Source organism: Eschrichtius robustus, chromosome 1 (genome assembly GCF_028021215.1).
Source record: "Eschrichtius robustus isolate mEscRob2 chromosome 1, mEscRob2.pri, whole genome shotgun sequence".
Lineage (NCBI taxonomy): Eukaryota > Metazoa > Chordata > Mammalia > Artiodactyla > Eschrichtiidae > Eschrichtius > Eschrichtius robustus.
The window spans coordinates 136,994,710-137,014,296 of NC_090824.1; the positions used below are offsets into that span (position 1 = coordinate 136,994,710).

Consider the following 19,587-nt stretch of genomic DNA (forward strand, 5'->3'; position numbering starts at 1 on the left):
TTTAAGGGAAAACTCTTTTGTTCGTGTTTTTTGTTTTTAAATATTTATTTATTTATTTAGGCTGCACTAGGTCTTAGTTGTGGCACATGGGATCTTCGTTGCGGCATGTGGGATCTTTAGTTTCTGCACGTGGAGTTCTTAGCTGTGGCATGTGGACTCATAGTTGCAGCATGTAAACTCTTAGTTGAGTCATGCATGAGGGAATAGTTCCCCGGCCAGGGATTGAACCCCGGGCCCCATGAATTGGGAGTGTGGAGTCTTAGCCAGTGGACCACCAGGGAAGTCCCTGTTCATGTTTTTTATTGGAGAAAATTTTCTGTACCAGGTTTGATTGTTTTTACTCTTGAGTTTTTCAGAGAGTATATAACTAAAAAAGTTTCTACATATTATGTTTAGTAATGAGAAATAGCTATAACCAGTTCGTGAATAGTATGTTAGAAAGTAAAGACTATATTTAAAATATAATTGCCCGCCTCCAACAGCCTATGATCTGTCAGATATGCTCTCCTGAATTCAGTGCATTCCCTCTAGTTCTCAGGTCCCCCACAAAAAAAAAAAAAAAGAAAGAAAAGAAATAGGGACACTTTTGTGTTACTACTTTAAAAAGGTTTTCTTCCCCTGGGTAGATACAGCTTGTTGTAGATATAAAGTTACCATTGTGAGCTTCTTAGTAACTTAGTTAACTATTAGAAATATTAGCGTCTCTCCCCAGTGTTCTCTAAACAGAAACTGCTTTAGCATTTCTTTTCTGCTGTCATTTGCCGAACACTTTACTATGTACTAAACACTTTGCTAAGTACTTACCTATGTTAATAATTTAGATCTCGCAGCAAACTGGGTCTCTTTAAGGTAAAATGACTTGCCCAAGGCTATGTAAGTAGTGGTTACTAGAGCCTAGATCAGTGTAGTGTGTTCCATTTATCATAAAGAGTAGGGACCAGGGAGATGTTGTGTGAGCTCCCTGGGGGATGGGGATGAATTGAAAGAAATATATCAATACATCTAGTAATATGGTGAAAATTAGCTAAGTACTCCTAGTAGGCAAAAATACACAGGAAGTATATCACAGTATTTTAATGAAGTATCTTCTGCATTAATGATGATGATGATAATTATTGAGAATTTAGTATATGCCAACCCCTATGTAAGTGCTTTTCATGTATTGTCTCATGTGTTCTTCACAATATCCTAAGAAATAAGCACTACTGTTATTTGTCTTCCAGAAAACTAAGTCACATATATAATATAACTAGACCAAGGTCACCCAGCTGGTAAATAATGTAATCAGGAAACAAAATCAGGGAATCTAATACAGTGATCACTCTCTTACCCACTATGCTATATTATAATGCCTCTTTCTCCCTGCCACAAGCTTTTCTTCACTTAATTCGTATATGAAAGTTTAGTTCAGAAATAAAATCTGTTAATTATGCTTTCTTCATCATGTTCTGTCATTTCTATAACCATTTCCAAACACAAGGCTTTAGAAGTGATTAACCATAAAATATGTATCAGGTTCTAATAAGATAGTATCTGCTTAAAATAACATTTATTCTTTTTTTTATAAATTTATTTTATTTTATTTTATTTATTTTTGGCTGTGTTGGGTCTTCGTTGCTGCGTGCGGGCTTTCTCTAGTTGTGACGAGTAGGGGCTACTCTTCGTTGTGGTGCACAGGCTTCTCATTACGGTGGCTTCTCTTGTTGCGGACCATGGGCTCTAGGTGTGTGGGCGTCAATAGTTGCAGCACGCTGGCTCAGTAGTTGTGGCTCACGGGCTCTAGAGCGCAGGCTCAGTAGTTGTGGTGCACGGGCTTAGTTGCTCTGCAGCATGTGGGATCTTCCCGGACCAGGGCTCGAACCCATGTCCCCTGCATTGGCAGGAGGATTCTTAACCACTGCGCCACCAGGGAAGCCCGGCATTTATTCTTCTAATTATTTGTAGCACTGGTAAATGACATATGAAAACCAGATAGTATTGGTATTTGATTTTATTTAAATTCTGAGAAGCGTACCTAATGACAAGCCAGGGATCTATTTGGCTTGAATATATAAGTATATGTCAAAGCTATGTCACCTTTAATCATTTTCATCTTACACATAATTCTAACATCTTTTAAAATATTTCTGACGTTAGGAACGTAAGAGAGCTCTAGAAGCAGAACGGCAGGCCCGTGTAGAAGAATTGTTAATGAAGAGGAAAGAACAAGAAGCCCGAATTGAGCAACAGAGGCAAGAAAAGGAAAAGGCCCGTGAAGATGCTGCCCGGGAAAGAGCTAGGTACTTCATTTGCTGTCTTGATTTTGATCCTGATGAACATTTGCAGTTAGTGCATATTCAAATCAAGTCTTAAAGCTATTTGCTGTCATGTAGAATTTTTAGAAAGTGTTACGTATACAGAAATGTTATACTGAATTTTGATCTCCAGGAATTAAGACATCCTACTCAAAATGGAAACCTTTTTTTTTTTTTTTAATTTTTTATTTATTTATTTTATTTATTTTTGGCTGTGTTGGGTCTTTGTTTCTGTGCGAGGGCTTTCTCTAGTTGCAGCAAACGGGGCCACTCTTCATCGCGGTGCACGGGCCTCTCACTATCGCAGCCTCTCTTGTTGCGGAGCACAGGCTCCAGACACACAGGCTCAGTAGTTGTGGCTCACGGGCCTAGTTGCTCCGCGGCATGTGGGATCCTCCCAGACCGGGGCTCGAACCCGTGTCCTCCGCATTGGCAGGCAGACTCTCAACCACTGCACCACCAGGGAAGCCCTGGAAACCTTTTGAACATTTCTGTTGGATGGGAAACTTGATCTTTCAAGATATTTTCAGTTGTAAGAAATAGAATTTGATTCTGGCTAACTTAAGCAAAGCAAATTTTAAGTAAAATATTGGGAGCGAAAGTGATAGGTGGTTAGATGACCGGGCTGGGACATGGTCAAGTGTCAGAGACTAGGTCCCAGGAGCCACAGTGGTGGTCTTTTGATGGAAACAGTCTTGTCAACTTGTTGCCGCCCTGATTATGTTAAATGGCACTCAGCCATCCCTACATTTTAAAATCACTTGTTTAAGATTCAAAGACCCAGGAAAAAGCATTTAATTGGCCAAATTTATTTGTACTTTTTGATCTTGTTTGTGAAATCCTTTTATACCCTGTGTCATAAGATATTCTTCAAAATGTTATAGTTTTTCAGTTTGACACACATTTAGGTTCTAATTCCTTTTAAGATACCTTTTATGTATGGTATGAATCAAAAATATAAAATTATTTATTTGCATATAAATATCCATTTATCACAGCACCATTTGTAGAAGAGGCTAGCTTTTAAGAGACTATCCTTGCTGCCTGTTCACGGTCAATTAATCTTAGATGTAAGGGTTTATTTCTGGACTCTGTCCTGTCCTTTTGATATCTACATGTCTATTCTTATTCCAGCACCACACTGTTTTAACTACTGTAGCTTTATAGCAAGTTTTGAAATCAATTAATGTAGGTTCTCTAATGTTGTTGTTCTCTTTCAGAATTGCCTTCCAAATAATTTTTTAGGGTAGGCTTGCCAGTTTCTAAAAAAAGAAAGCTTGCAAGCATTTTTATAGTAATTGCCTTGAATCTATAAATCATTGTGGGAAGAATTGCCATCTTTACAATATTGTATATGATCCATGAATATGGTATGTCTCTATCTGCTTTAATTTCTCTCAACAGTATTTTGTAGTTTTTAGAAAATAGGTCTTGCATTTCTTTTCTTAAATTTATTCCTAAGTATTCTTTTTGAAGGCATAGTGAATGGAGTTATTTTATTTCATTTTTGTTAGTATTTTTGCTAGTATATAGAAATACAATCAATTTTTTATATATTTTATTTTATAATTTTTTTATGATCTTGTGCAACTTTCCGATGAGTATTTTCCTATTAGTGTTTTCTTTTTTGCTGTTGTTGTTCCTTAGGATATTTTACATAAAAGCTCATGTCCTCTGCAAATTGAGATTGTTTTACTTCTTGCTTTCTAATACAGATGTCTTTTTTTTTTTTTTATTTTTTATTTTTTTAAACATCTTTATTGAAGTATAATTGCCTTACAATGGTGTGTTAGCTTCTGCTTTATAACAAAGTGAATCAGTTATACAATATGTTCCCATTTCTCTTCCCTCTTGCATACAGATGTCTTTAATTTCTTTTTCTTGCCTTATTGCACTGACTAGATCCTACAATATAATGTTAATAGAAGTTGTGACATTGTATATCCTTATTTTGTTCTTGATCTTAGGGGGGAAACATTCAGTCTTTCGCTATTATGTATGATGTAGGTGTAGGTTTCTCATAAATCCTCATTATCAGGTTGAAGAAGTTCTCTTCTATTTCTAGTTTATTGAGAGTTTTTAGCATGCATGTACTTTGAATTTGGTTAAATAAATGCTTCTTTGGGGGCATTCATTGAGATGATCTTGTGGCTTTTATTTTTTATTAATATGTTTTATTACATTAATTAATTTTGGGATATTAAACCAACCTTACATTCCTGGGTTAATTCCCACTTGGTCATAGTGTAAAATCATTTTTATGTGTTGTTGAATTCTTGTTAAGGTTATATTCATAAGGGATATTGGTGTGTAATTTTCTTGTGATGTCTTTGTCTGGCTTTCATGTCATGGCAATCCTAGCCTCAGAGAATGTGATGGGAAGTGTTTTTTCCTCCACTATTTACAGAAACTCTTTGTGTAGGATTGTTATTTTTTCTTGCTAAGTGTTCAGTATACTAGTGAAGCCATCTGGGCTTGGAGTTATCTTTTGGGGAAGATTTTAAATTACCAAATAAATTTTTCTTAACATGTTATCAATCTATTGAGATTTTTCTTTTTCTTATTGAGTCAGCTTTGGTAATTTGTGTTTTTCTAGGAATTTGTCCTTTTCATCTAAGTTGTGTATTTTTATAAAGTTGTTAATAGCTCCTTGTAAGGATTTTAATTTTAACATGATCTATAGTGATGTTCCTCTTTCATTCCTTATTTGCTAATTTATGTCTTTCCTCTCTGTCTCTGTCTCTCTGTCTCTCTGTCTCTTGGTAGTCTAGCTAAAGGTTTGTACATTTTGTTGATTTTTCCAAAGAACCAGCTTATGGTTTCTTTGAATTTCTACATTATGTTTCTGTTTTCTGTTACATTGATTTCCACTTTGATATTTATCATTTCTTTCCTTCTGCTTATTTTGGATTTGATTAGCTTTGCTTTTCCTACTTTTATAAAGTCAAAACTTAGTTGATTAATTTTAGGTATTTCTGCATTTCTAATATAAGCATTTGAAGTTATCAGTTTTCTTCTTAGCACTTCTTTAATTTCATCTCATCAGTTTTGATACATTGTATTTTTATTTTCATTCAAGATTTTTTCTAATATTTCTTACGATTTTCTGATTCCTGAGTTATTCAGAAGCATGTTATTTAGTTTCCAAATATTTGGAATGTCTCCAGTTTTTCTGTTTTCTAATTAAATATTTTGTGGTTGAAGAATGTTTTCTGTATGATTTCAGTCCTTTTAAATTTATTGAACTTATTACTTTATGGTCTTGAATGTAGACTATCCTAGAGAATGTTCTGTGTGCTCTTGGAAAATACGTGTATTCTGCGGTTTTGGATGGAGTGTTCTCTAAATGTCAGTTAAGTAAAGTTAGTTGATAGTGTTTAGTCTTCTGTATACTTACTGATTATCTGTCTAGTTGTATTAATTCTTGAGATAGAGTTATTGAAATCTCCAAAAATAATTGTTGAATTGTCTATTTCTCTTTTCAGTTTTGACAATTTTTTGCTTCATGTATTTTGGTGCCTTAGTGTTAAGGGCATTTAATTTATACTCCTTGAAGTATTGACCCTTTTATCATTATGAAATATCCCTCGTTGGGTTTTTAAAAAATATTTCTTGTCTTAAAGTCAATTATTTTCTGTTTTAAATATTGCCGTGTTTATTGTTTACATGATATGTCTTTTTCTGTCTAAAGGGAAACATTTTTTTGTGTCTTTGTATCTAAAGTATGTCACTTATATATAGTTGAGGTTCCTTTTTATATCTGGCCTTCAATTTTCTGCCTTTTGATTGTTTAGTCCATTCTCATTTAATGTAATTTATTGATATGACTGAATGTAATGTCTGCCATTTTGATATTTGTTCTCTGTATGTCTCAAGTTTTTTTTCTCCTTTACTGTCTTCTTTTTTGTTAAACCAGTACATTTTAAAATTTATTTATTTATTTATTTTTTGGCTGTGTTGGTCTTCGTTGCTGTGCGCGGGCTTTCTCTAGTTGCCGCCAGCGGAGGCTACTCTTCGTTGCGGTGCGTGGCCTTCTCATTGCAGTGGCTTCTCTTGTTGCAGAGCCCGGGCTCTAGGCGCCCAGCCTTTGGTAGTTGTGGCGCACAGGCTTAGTTGCTCTGCAGCATGTGGGATCTTCCTGGCCTAGGGCTCAAACGTGTGTCTCCTGCATTGGCAGGCGGATTCTTAACCACTGTGCCACCAGGGGAGTCCCTCAACCAGTACTTTTTAGGACATCATTTAAATTTTTCTCTTGATTTTAAAAACTGTATTATTTTAGTTATTTGCTTAGTGTTTGCTTTCTTTATTACAGTATTCATCTTGACTTATCACAAACTACTTCAGGTTAAAATTAACTTAATTTTGGTAAAATAGAACAACTTTGTTCCAATATAGCACTATGTCTTTTTTTTCTTGTATTGTTATTGTCATATATATTACATCTATATATGTCATAAACTCAACAATACAGTGTTACAGTTTTTTTAATGCAGTCCCACATTTTTCAAAGGAATTAGAATAATAGGGAAAATGTATTTGTAGATTCCTTTATATTTATCCACATATTTATCATTTCTGGTGTATTTCATTTCTTTCTGTGGATTTAAGTTACCCTTTGGCATTATTTCTTTTTAGCTAGATGGACTTCCTTCAGTATTTCTTGTAAGGCAGGTTTGCTTTCATTGAATTATCTTGGTATTTGCTCATCTGGGAATATTTTTATTTTGCCTTCCTTTTGAATGGTAGTTTTGATGGATATAGAATTCTTGGTTTTTCTTTCAGTACTTTGAATCTTCTTACTTTTGTTGTTTCTGATGAAAAGTCAGCCATTAATCATACTGTTTTTCCTCTGTATATGGTGAGTTGTTGGGTTTTTTTTCCTGTTTTCAAAATTTTCTTTTTGACTTTGTTTTTCACCAGTAGGTTGGTTCTCTTCGTGATTATCCTACTATGTACATTAATGCTTTTCATAAAATTTGGAAAGTGGCCACTATTTCTTCAGATATTTAATTGTCATTTCTCTTCAGGTTCTTCTGAGTTGTAACAGTTTCTCAGACTTTCCATGGTTTTGATGACCTTGACAGTTCTGAGTAGTGGCCAGGTATTTTGTAGACTTCTCCTCACTTAAGATTTGTCTGATGTTTTTCTCATGGTTAGACTGAGGTTATGGGTTTTGGGAGGAAGACCACAGGGGTGAATGTGAATTACCATTTTTAAAATGTCTAAGGTTCATACTATCACCTTGACTTATCACTGATTTTGTTAACCTTGATCACCTGGCTAAGGTAGTATTTGTCAGATTTCTCCACTGTATAGTTTAAAAATTTCCCTATGCTGTCCTCCTTGGAAGCAAGCCAGCAAGCCTATGCTGAAGAGATGGGGAGTTATTCTCTACCTCCTTGAGACAAGAATTCATACATTAATTATTTGCAGTTCTTCTGTACAGGATATTTGTTCTCCCATTTATTTATTAAATTCCTTTGTTATGTCAACGGGGACTCGTTTATATTTGTATTATACTATGGGTTACAAACCAGTATTATGGTATTTATTTTGTTGCTCAAATTGTCACCTTTGGACATTGGGAACTTTTTCATTTGACCCCTGCTTGCCTTTGACATACTTCATCATTTTGTTTTTTTGAGTACTTCCTTACCTCCTGGCACTGCAAGATGCTTCAAATTCATCTTATATTTTCCCTGCTCCATCCCTAGAAAGCCATTTGTTTAAGGACTCCTAGTTCCTTTCGTTGGAAAGTTTTTAAAAAACTATTTCTCTTTCTCTGTTGAGATTCTCTATCTGTTGAATCATTGTCACGATATTTTTCCTTAGGTTGGCATACTTTCTTTTAATTCTTATAACGTATTTATAATACAAAATAAATCCAGCATATGGCCTCATTCAGAGAGTTTCATTTGACTGCATTTTTCCTAAACATGGTCATACTTCTTTGTATGTCTCATAATTTGTTTGTGATTGGTTCCTCTCCTATTCTCTTTGTCTTTGTGAATTGTTGCCTTTTCTATTCCTTTCATATTGTTTTATAGGTTTTTGGAAGGGAAAAGAGTTAAATATATATTTTCAATATGCCATATTTAAATGACAGCCCCAGAGCTAGTATTTAAACCCATTCTTGGGTCCAGAAACCTATTTTTATAAATAATAATGTCTGTTGCTTCCCAAATGTTTAATGAGCAATAATGTATCTGAGACTTAATAGGCATTCAGAAAAAAATAATTTAAAAAACTCTCTAGAATATATAAGCCTATGTGTCCTAATTGTATTTTTTTAACCTCATGAAATTTGTTACTCCAAGCAGTTGAGTTTATAATTTTTAAATATCTTCTTATAGAGACAGGGAAGAACGATTGGCAGCACTCACAGCTGCACAACAAGAAGCTATGGAAGAGCTACAGAAAAAAATTCAGCTCAAGGTAGGAATATTATATATTTTAATTTGAAATTTTAGAGCTGTTTTAATGTAGCATGAGATTAAAATTTTATCGATTTAATTAATTGTATAAAAACTGAATTAGGGCTTCCCTGGTGGCGCAGTAGTTAAGAATCTGCCTGCCAATGCAGGGGACATGGGTTCGAGCCCTGGTGCAGGAAGATCCCACATGCCGTGGAGCTACTTAGCCCGTGCGCCACAACTACTAAGCCTGCTCTTTAGAGCCCGGGAGCCACAACTACTGAAGCCTGTGCACCTGGAGCCTGTGCTCCGCAACAAGAGAAGCCACCACAATGAGAAGCACACGCACTGCAACAAAGGGTAGCCCCCACTCGCCACAACTAGAGAAAGCCCACGTGCAACAACAAAGACCCAATGCAGCCAAAAATAAATCAATAAAATAAATAAATTTACTAAAAAAAGAAAAGAATCAGTCGTATTTCTTTAAAAAAACTGAATTAATTTGTATTCCTAATATCAGTATTTGGAGAATAAGACTTATGTGGTTTTGGGTATGATCAATTCCAACTCAACTATCTGAAAACTGAAATTATTTTAATAAGATAAAGCAATTGACAGAAAAAATGTAAAGGAATTTTAGCATTGCTTGATTTTACTAATTAATTTGTTAATGACTTGAAGACATTACTACTAGCTTTCTTATATTCATAGACTTTTAATTATTTAGAAATAAACTAAAAGATTATTTCAGTGTTTTTGAATTGCACAGTTGTTGCTTGGGAGATTATGATAAGCTTATATTTTCTAGAAAATCTTTACCATTAGTAGTTTCTAGCAGTATGAATATTTTACATTGTGTCACAATTATTTACATGTTGGGTTTTCACAGGGGTAGTAAATTCCAGGGAGTAGAGGACCCTATTTTACTATTTGTATAGTTCTAGAACTTTATCATTTATTTAAATTTAATGCAGCAAATATTTATTGAGTCTTGTGCTAGGCATGGGGATACAGAGATGAGTAAGACATGATTCTCAGTTTCAAGAAACTCATAATCTAGTGTGAGATTCAGATGCTAAGCAGATAATTTCCATATGGATAGAGTGCTATTGAGTGCTATGAAAGTACAGAGGAGGATACTAAGCTAACATGAAGGATTTCAGAAGTCAGGGAAATAATTTTAGAGGATAATTTGTGAGCTGAATCTTGAAAGAAAGACGAGTTGAATAGGTACATGGGTGGGATGGCATCCAGCCATATGAAGTGGTATGAGCACAAAGTCAGAAGTCTGAAATAGTGTTTTTTAGTTGGTTTATTTTTTGTTTTCTGGGAAGTCACTGGAGTCGATGTGGGTAAAGGTCTGTGTCATGATGGGCCTTGTCTGCTGTTAGGATGAGCTTGGTCTTTACCTGTGGGGCAACATTTCCCATAGTGTGTTCCAGGAAGTGCTTCTCAAAAGTATGTTGTGGTCAAATAAGTGTGTAAAATGTTGCTTAGTGTAAGCTAGGTTTATTGAGTCATAATGCACAGTGACAAGCTGGAGTAAGTAAGTAGCTTTAACTTACTATTTTCCAAACTTATTTGACCATAGAACCTCTTCCACAAAATATCAATACTTATTAATAACCCACAGTATAATTCCATGAAGTACACTTTAGGAAATGTTACTGTGCATGTAGGAGATATTAAAGGGCTTTATGTAGATTCTTGTCCTCAGTGTCCAAGTTAATACTGAATTAAGACATTTTGTTATTTTAGAAAGTTTAATGGAAATATTACTTTTTCAAGTTCTCAGTATAACTTGAATAAATTTCTGTATTCTCACACTTCGACTTCATTTACAGCATGATGAAAGCATTAGAAGGCACATGGAACAGATTGAACAAAGAAAAGAAAAAGCTGCTGAGTTAAGCAGTGGACGACATGCAAATACTGATTATGCCCCCAAATTGACCCCTTATGAAAGAAAGAAGCAGTGTTCTCTCTGCAATGTCCCGGTAGGTTGTCAGTATCACTATCGTTATGATACGTTATAATTTATTTACTACAGTTTATTGAACTATGGAAATATATTCTCCCAATCTTTTAAAAGTCATACTAAGGCATCTGCTGACTACCGTGGATTTCTTTCATGATGTTTATGCAAAGTAAGTAGTACAAAAATAGTATCAGCAGTTAGGAGTAGCAGTGCAAAGAACCAAAGCATGCAGTTGCTGCTAAAATGGATGTATACCTGCTTAATGATAGCCCAAGTCAATATTTTTGGGTATTATGACCACAAAAGAAAAGGAACATTTTCAGTGCTGAAACTTGAACCTTGATACTTAGAAGAAATGATACTCTGTTAAGGTTGGCTTTGATGACATGCCTTTTTGACCATGTGTCTTCTAGAGCAGAGGTCCCCAACCTTTTTGGCACCAGGGACCAGATTTCTTGGAAGACAGTTTTTCCACGGACGGGGGTTGGGGGGATGGTTCAGGTGGTAACGGAAGCGACAGGGAGCGGCAGATGAAGCCGCTCGCTCACTGGCCGCTCACCTGCCCGCCGCTCACCTCCTGCTCTGCGGCCCAGTTCCTAAGAGGTCCAGTAACGGTCCGCGAACCCGGGGTTGGGCACCCCTGTTCTAGAGGATTCTCAGAATTGTATTCTAAAGAAAATATTTTTAAGACTAATATGTAAATGCTAGAGTGATCGCAACTTGCATATAGTATACTGGATAGAATGTGTAATATTTAAAGTAAGATATAATTATATGCTCATTACATTGCTTTGATTTTATGCTTTTAGATCTCTTCAGAGGTGTATCTTTTTAGCCACATTAAAGGAAAAAAACACCAACAAGCTGTGAGAGAAAATAGCAGCATCCAAGGGCGTGAACTTTCAGATGAGGAAGTGGTAAGCTTTAATTTTGTTCATTTATTGAATACCTTCTATGTTCTTTTCTATTATGAAGAAATCCATGTTCATATGTATTTCTGTGATTATTTAAAACTATATTTAATATTTAATAACTACTACAATATAGTATACAAATGTCCTTATTTTAGTATATATATTAAAAGAAACATAGAAATAAGAATTTAATACTGTTTATATAATTTCAGTGCAAAAAAAGGTTTATGGTATTTTGATATTTTAATAATTTAAAAATATTAATAATTTAAAATTTTTAATAATTTTATTTAATGATGTTCTATGTTTCTTGGAAAACAGTTAACAATATAAAAATCATATAAATTGATAATTTTGTATCAGTACAATACTTAGAAATTTTGGGAAATGCATTATTTATCTACCTATAATTGCTATTTACATGGAATTTAGATTTGTATAAGAAGTTTTATAAATGTTTTTCATTCGACTGTTATTGAGATATGTATGACATTACTAATCTCTGAATTTGTTGGTTCTATTTTTAATAGAAAATTTCTAAACATACCCAAAGATGAGAAATTTATGTTTGTCAAGCATCTTTTAAGATGTCTAGGAAAGGTTATTGTGGTTCTTTGAGGGCAGTACTTGTGTGTAGGTGCACATGTGTGTTTAACTCTTTTTTCTTTTTTTTTTGAAGTAGAGCATATATTAGTAGAATACACAAATTTAAAGTATATAGCTTGATGAATTTTTACATTTGTTCCACTCATATCAGCACATAAATCATTTCTTGAACCCCAGAAGGCTCCCTCATGCCCCATCTCAGTCGTGCTCCCAAAAGGTAACTGGTCTCTTGACTACTAGCACAATCAGTTAGTCTTGCCTGTTCTTGAACTTCATATAAATGATATCATACAGTATGTACTTTTTGTACCTGGCTTCTTTCACTCATCCTTAAGTCTGTGAGATTGATCCCTAATGTTTATATGAAGCTATAGTTCATTCTTTTTCTTAGGTTTTTGTCAGTGCTCTCCAGGCAGAGACCATCAGGAACACATCTACAATTGAATAAAATTAGGTTCATTGACTTGTTAAAAGAAGGGAAAATGCACACTATGGGAAGTTATAGTTTCTCAATAACGTGTTAGAAAGGACTTATTATAGGATTTGGGTCTTTGCTAGGTGACCTGGAGGTGAGGGGGAGTGTTCAAGGACGTGGGACTTTGCTCTGGAATGGATGCTGTCAGGAAGCAGGGGTAATTCTGTGGATGGTTCTTAATAAATCTTACCTAAGTAGGAGGAACAAAGCTGCTGTTTTCTCCTAAGTTTCTGGATATGAACAGTGTTTGAGGGGAAATTGCACATGGTTAATTTGGCTCACTTCTTTATGATTTCCTCCTTTTAAGGATTTTTGCCCCTCAAGTTCCAACTATTTTGACAGCTCTAAACCAAATTCTGTCTCCTCAGCTTAGTAAGACTGCCACTTTCACCTTGCACTGTTCTCTCATGCCAAAAATTGGCATAAGCCCTTGGGGAAAAATCCAGAGTGAATGTGGAGCTCGCCTCATGTGCTTCCCTCCTTTTAGGGGTCATGGTCTCTCAAGTTCTGGCTGTGTTGGCTGTTCTTTAATGCCTTTAAATAGATGTTTTGTATATTTTGTGCAACTTTTGGAGTTGGAAGATTAGTCCAGTTTAAGCCAGTCACTGTGGCTGAAATTGGAAGTCTTTACATGTTTAATTTCTGTAATATCCATTGTTTGACATAATGCTTGACACATAGTATGGTATTTAATAAGAACTCATTTAGTCGAGTTGAACTGAAAGGTTATACAGAGTGGCTTTAATAAAGGTGAAATAAAAAATGGAATTAATCATCTATTTAGTTTACCTGAAATAATTTTTTTGCCTTTTAATCAAATTGTATGGGTATTTTAAGAGAGAGTAATATGGAATTTTTTTTTTTTTTACTTGAATCATTCATGTTATTATCCCCATTCTCTACTTAAGTTTACTGTTTAGAGCTAGAGTCAGGTGTATGTGTGTTCCACTATGAAAAAAAATCCTCAATTGCTTCATTAATTAGAATTTAATTATTCCCATTATAAAGGAAATTCTTCCACTTATAAAAATTGTTTGTAACTAAGTTCTCTTAATAAAAAAACGAAATATATTATTCAATTTACAAAAAATTATTTTAAATTTTTGTGGAGCACTGCTATTATGTAAACTGGAATCTAAATTTTATGTGTTTTTATCTCAATGAGAGAAGTAGAGAAGGAAAGAGTATTTAATTCATGTACTTTGGAAGAAAAATGTGTAATATTATCTAACTTTTGTAGCTACTAAAGCATAGTTTGATGTTTGGCTGTTGTGGTTTGAGATTTGATCGATGTATTCATTTTGTGTACTGTTTCAGTATAAAAGTATTAAATTTTCTTTAAGTTCTCGATTCATGTAGTTATTCTTGGTTATAGCCCCTTTTTCCTGAAAACAAGTGTGAAATGTAGCATATGAGTTGTGTGATACAGAAAGGCAATTTTATATTTACACACACACGTCATTTTAATCAGCAAAGGTATCTATAGTAAACATACTTGTTCTACTTAAAGTTATTACTTGTCATCTGTGATGTCTTTATATTATATACACTTTATCTGTGACCCTTCTTCTTTGACATATAAGATTTTATTTATACCACCTCTGACCTAATAAAATTGGACCTTTGACCTTATGCACTTGACATATCAGATAACTTACTCCTGATCTCTGACACATTTTGTTTCAAGCCTGTTAAACATAATAGGTAGCTGCCCAGCAAGAAAGGTTTAATGTTTTGTGTTTTTATTGTAATTTGACCAGGAAATTTTTCTTATGTTTCTTGAGACTTCACAAAAAGAGCTGTTATATGTTTGATTTTTTTTCTCTTTCATCATCTTAGAATGCAAACGATAAAAGTACGTGATTTTTAAAGGTCAAAAGAAACTGGTGCTAGTTTAAATACATTCCAAAATTTAATTTTTCAGCACATTACTAGAGAAATAGTAAAGTATTAGGTTTAATTAAAACTCTGATTTCTTTTGTGACCCTGTTATCACACTCTCTGAGGAAGCTGATAGTGATTTTTGTAGGACTTGCATAAAGTACATTTAATTCCATATAGAAAATGAAATTAAAAAGGTTTAAAAACATTTTTTTAATTTATCCATTTCTGTGTTTGTGAGACTCCTTGGCTCTAAAAGCATATAAATTATACCTGTTTGCCAACCGTGTTATTTAAATATAGAGAAAATAATAGTTTATTTTCATTTAATTCATGGAAAGTATGAAAAGAACTTTTATGAAGACTCTTAAGTTATAATTTATTGAATGTTTACAACCAAGTGTGATTTTACAAATCCCAAATTAGTATTTCTGCTTGGAAAATTATGCTAATTAGGTGATTGAAGGAAAAAATGAAAATTTTAATTAGTAAAAATATAAAGATATCACTGTATTTAATGGAATATAAGCCAATCTCTTTGGCTAGAGTGTGCCTGGCATTGATGTGCAAAAAGTAGTAAAGGGCTTCCCTGATGGCGCAGTGGTTAAGAATCCACCTGCCAATACAGCGGACACGGGTTCGAGCTCTGGTCCGGGAAGATCCCACATGCCGCAGAGCAACTAAGCCCGTGCACCACAACTACTGAGCCTGCGCTCTAGAGCTCGCAAGCCACAACTATTGAAGCCCTTGTGCCACAACTACTGAAGCCCTTGTGCCACAACTACTGAAGCCCATGCGCCTAGAGCACATGCTCCTCAACAAGAGAAGCCACCGCAAGGAGAAGCCCGCGCACCACAAGGGAGAGTAGCCCCCACTCACCGCAACTACAGAAAGCCCGCACACAGCAACGAAGACCCAACGCAGCCAAAAATAAATAAATAATTTAAAAAAAAAATGAGGTAGTAGATGTCTTCCAGAATTGATGGCAGTCTGAGAAATAATAGATAACTCCGTAATTCCTAATAGATTCATTTTCTTTTTACCTTGGTTATTAGGTTTGTAGAAGCACAAGTATTTACTCTCTTTTTATAATCATGTTAGGAAAACATCTTCTTTGCCTTTCAACAGAAAATCAAGTCAAATTAAAAAACTAGAACTCATTTAGAATGGATCTTCATTTCCCCCCAATACTTCAATAAGTACATTTTATGTTAGTTTGAGAAATGAGGTAAAAACATCTTACCCTTTCTTATAGGACGTAGTTTCCATTGCCTTCATTTTCTCTTTAATAGGATGGGAAAATTTTTATAGTTGTGTGTGTATATAATTCACACACACATATAGCTGATTGTTAATGTGTATATTTCTTCTCACTTTTGGAATTCTTATGGTGGTAAATTCACTCACATTGTACCTGGGATGTGCAGAGAATATGTAGCTATCTATCTATAGCTGATTTAGCCTTCTTCGTTGGTTCAAGGAAAAAATTTTAAGTAGGCAACCAGTTTGTTTTAAACCTTAGTTTGATCCGGTAATTTAATTAGTTTCCATAGTTAGTGCCCAGCCTCTTTTATAACAATCCTTGGTCCCCATCCTCTTGCTTATTTCCTTAAGATGGCATCTTTGCGTATCAAAGTAAGAGTATGGCATACGTAACCCCATGTTAGGAGGAAAAGTTGGGATCTTACTACATCATATCTTCTGTCTTTTCTGATTTCCAGTGTGAGTTGCTTGTTTACCTGCTCACTTAGTGTACTCAGGGCCACCGATCTGGAAGGGTGGCTAGTGAACTCTTGATCTATTCTTTCCACTTGGACGGTGTTCCAGTGGAGCATCAGCCATTTATTTAACCTCCTCCTGATCAGGCCACCCCTCAGTTCTCTCTGTTTTCATATCTCTGAGACTTTACCATAACCTCCATTCTGGCCCCTGGCCTCCTACTGGCTTCTACCACATAAGAACTAAGGGCATTTGGGGAAAGCTAAACTACACAGCATGGCCATATTAATGGACCACACCCTATTTGGCGCCAGGGACACCTAGAGAGACAGTTTCTTTTGAGAATCAAAAATAATACTTTTGTCATTACTCTGATTTAGCTAACACACCTATCTCCCTTGGGACACACTTTTTTTTCCTCCTTTCATCTCCAAATTTTTTTGGCTAGAAAGAAGTAAAATTTACTTTAACCTCTCTTTCCTCCTTATTCTAACCAAGTAACTAAGCCTTAAGGTTGCAAAAGGGAACTTTCTCCATATTTTGAAGTAAATGCTATAGGAATCCTCCAGGCTTGATTATTGACATGCTAAAGGGCAAAGTAAATAAATTTATTAAATCTCAGGATATTAGCTTGGCTTATAAAACTCTTGTCTTGCTGCATATATCTGTTCTGCATATCTAAAGTTGATTATTATAAGGTGCTTTTTTAAAAATTTATTTTGGAACAAATTCTAATCACCTGTCTAGCTGGGTTGAAATGGGCAAAGACCATGTGCTAAGAAAGGTAAAATGGATAATCACATTAATAATTTTGAAATAGTACTCCCGTGATACCTGTTTCTCATGCTTCTTCTAATGTTACGTGTTGTGCTTTCACTGCTAATAATCACTGTCTCTTTTCTGTATCGGTTTTCTTTTATTAAACATTCATTATTGGAGATATTATTCATTAATCAATAATTCAGGATCAGAACCTAAAGAACTATAACTTTCTTATGTTTTTTTCAGAGTCTGTGTTATTGGGTCAGTAGATTACAACTACATCAGTATTTCTTCCATTGATCTCTGCTTTTAAACAGTTACTCTATTGTAAAATGCATTTTTAAATAGGTAACAAATAACTGCAGTTTAGAAACTTAAACTATTTAGTTTTGGATGAAATTTCATTCTGTGACTCTTAGCTCTCAAAATACTGTTAACCTGTACAAATGTGAAAAGCCATTTCAACCATATTTTCCTGCATGAGTCCTTGGTGGGTGTATACTGTATGTAACACATGCTACTTTTCTTTTGCATCATGGTGGTTGCCTAATTTCATAGTTTACTTAAACTAATTAAGATTATTTTTTCCTTTTGGCATCTGCTTATTTGAGGTTTAGAATGGAGTTTTCTAGATGATATTTTAAGTGTTAAAGGTTATACTTTTTTTTAATATAAATTTTTAATTTATTTATTTATTTTTGGCTGTGTTGGGTCTTTGTTGCTGTGCGCAGGCTTTCTCTAGTTGCGGTGAGCGGGCGTTATTATTCATTACGGTGCGTGGGCTTCTCATTGCGGTGGCTTCTCTGTGGAGCGTGGGCTCTAGGCATGCGGGCTTCAGTAGTTGTGGCACATGGGCTCAGTAGTTGTGGCTCGCTGGTTCTAGAGCGCAGGCTCAGTAGTTGTGGTGCACGGGCTTAGTTACTGCGCGGCATGTGGGATCTTCCCGGACCAGGGCTGGAGCCCGTGTCCCCTACATTGGCAGGTAGATTTCTAACCACTGCACCACCAGGGAAGTCCCTTTAATATGTTTTTGGCAGTTATTTGCAACAGGTATCCATTGCCTTTAAGAAGTTAATTACATACCTAAACACTATTGTTTTATAAAAGACAACTCTTAAACTCCTTATACTCTTAATCCAGATCATGGTAGCTAGGAATGACTAGAACCGTGGCTAGTTCTATACACTCACAGAGTATAGGCTGATACTTTCCCATCTGGCTCTTCAGTGTCAATTACAAGGAACTGCAGAATTGTGTCCATGGGCAATGTTAAAGATGGGAGCAACTGTGATCACTATTTCTCAGCTGCTGTCTTTCAGTTGGATGATGGAGGATCTGAAACAGGGTTACAGGAGACAAATTTATACAGCTCAAGCTGCTTCTACTTGAATATGCTGTAAAAGTTTTATAATATGTATTTCTTTATATAGAAATTTTATGCCTGCATAATCTTGAAATCCATAGTATGATGATTTCATGTGGGAGGGGTAAAGGAAATGAAAGATTTATTGATAGTTTATGAGTGGGAACATTTCTGCCCTAATGAGGATAGATGACAAATTTAGCATTTTACATGCCTAATTTAGATAATTCCTCTAATTTTCCTTAATAAATAAGTGATTATAAATGCTTTTACTTTAATTAAGACTTTATTCGGTTCTTTATCTGAAATTCAGTGGCCAGTGTTTTAGTTCCAAAGTAGATATTCATAGAGGAGCAGGGAACACCTATCTCTGATCAAAGTTACTGAGTTTAGTAATAATTATTCTGTCACTTTGGCTTCTCTTGCAGTCGGCAGAGTAGGCACATCTGTTGTGTTAGGAAAATCACAAAGCTATAAAACAGAATTCTCACAGTCCCATAGTTTGGTCCTCTCTCTCAAAAAAATTTTTTTTTAGATTATGAAGTATCTTAGCATAAGGAATTTTTAAAAGAATAGATACATGTATATGTATAACTGAATCACTTTGCTGTACACCTGAAATTAACACAACATTGTTAATCAACTATACTCCAATATAAAATAAAAATAAAGTGGCCTCGTTTAAAATTACATTGGAGAAATTTTTATAAAGTGAAAAAATTTTAGATATATATATTATTATGTTATGTGAAAATTTCAGTCATATAAATTTAACATTTCATTCCTTGTAGATAATTTATATATATTATTTTATGCAAAGATAAAATATGTTACCTTTTCTCCCATATTTCACTAGTGTTGCTGAATTTTCTTTTTAGATATTAAAATTTTGCACCAAAAAAAGAAGAAAGTAATGTAGTAAACCCCATATTCCTGTCACCTGGATAATTAGGTGATAACACTTCTTTTTTTTCTTTACATTTGGAAGGATAGGGGAATACATGAGATACAAAGTGTGGGTGAGAGGACTGGGTTCCAGGAGTAGAGCTTAAGTCCTTATGTTTCACAATGAAAAGTCAGTAGGTAATCCTAAAATTGAAAAATGAAGAAGTAGCAACACAAAATATATTGAGTATAGAGAAAAAAAGGTAAAATAATCAGCTAAAATCATTGCCTCTGGAT

The 19,587-nt window shown here is 34.6% G+C and overlaps 1 protein-coding gene across 6 annotated transcripts in view; it reads left to right on the top strand.

Moving 5' to 3' along the window:
- Positions 1–19,587, top strand: part of SCAPER (S-phase cyclin A associated protein in the ER) — a 489,933-nt gene that overhangs the window by 185,222 nt on the left and 285,124 nt on the right. For all 6 annotated transcript variants that reach the window (XM_068556227.1, XM_068556251.1, XM_068556256.1 and 3 more), the window contains 4 exons: positions 2,137–2,279; positions 8,648–8,729; positions 10,552–10,704; positions 11,495–11,602. In XM_068556227.1, the coding sequence (XP_068412328.1) occupies positions 2,137–2,279; positions 8,648–8,729; positions 10,552–10,704; positions 11,495–11,602 (486 nt within the window). The remainder of the gene's footprint in view (positions 1–2,136; positions 2,280–8,647; positions 8,730–10,551; positions 10,705–11,494; positions 11,603–19,587) is intronic.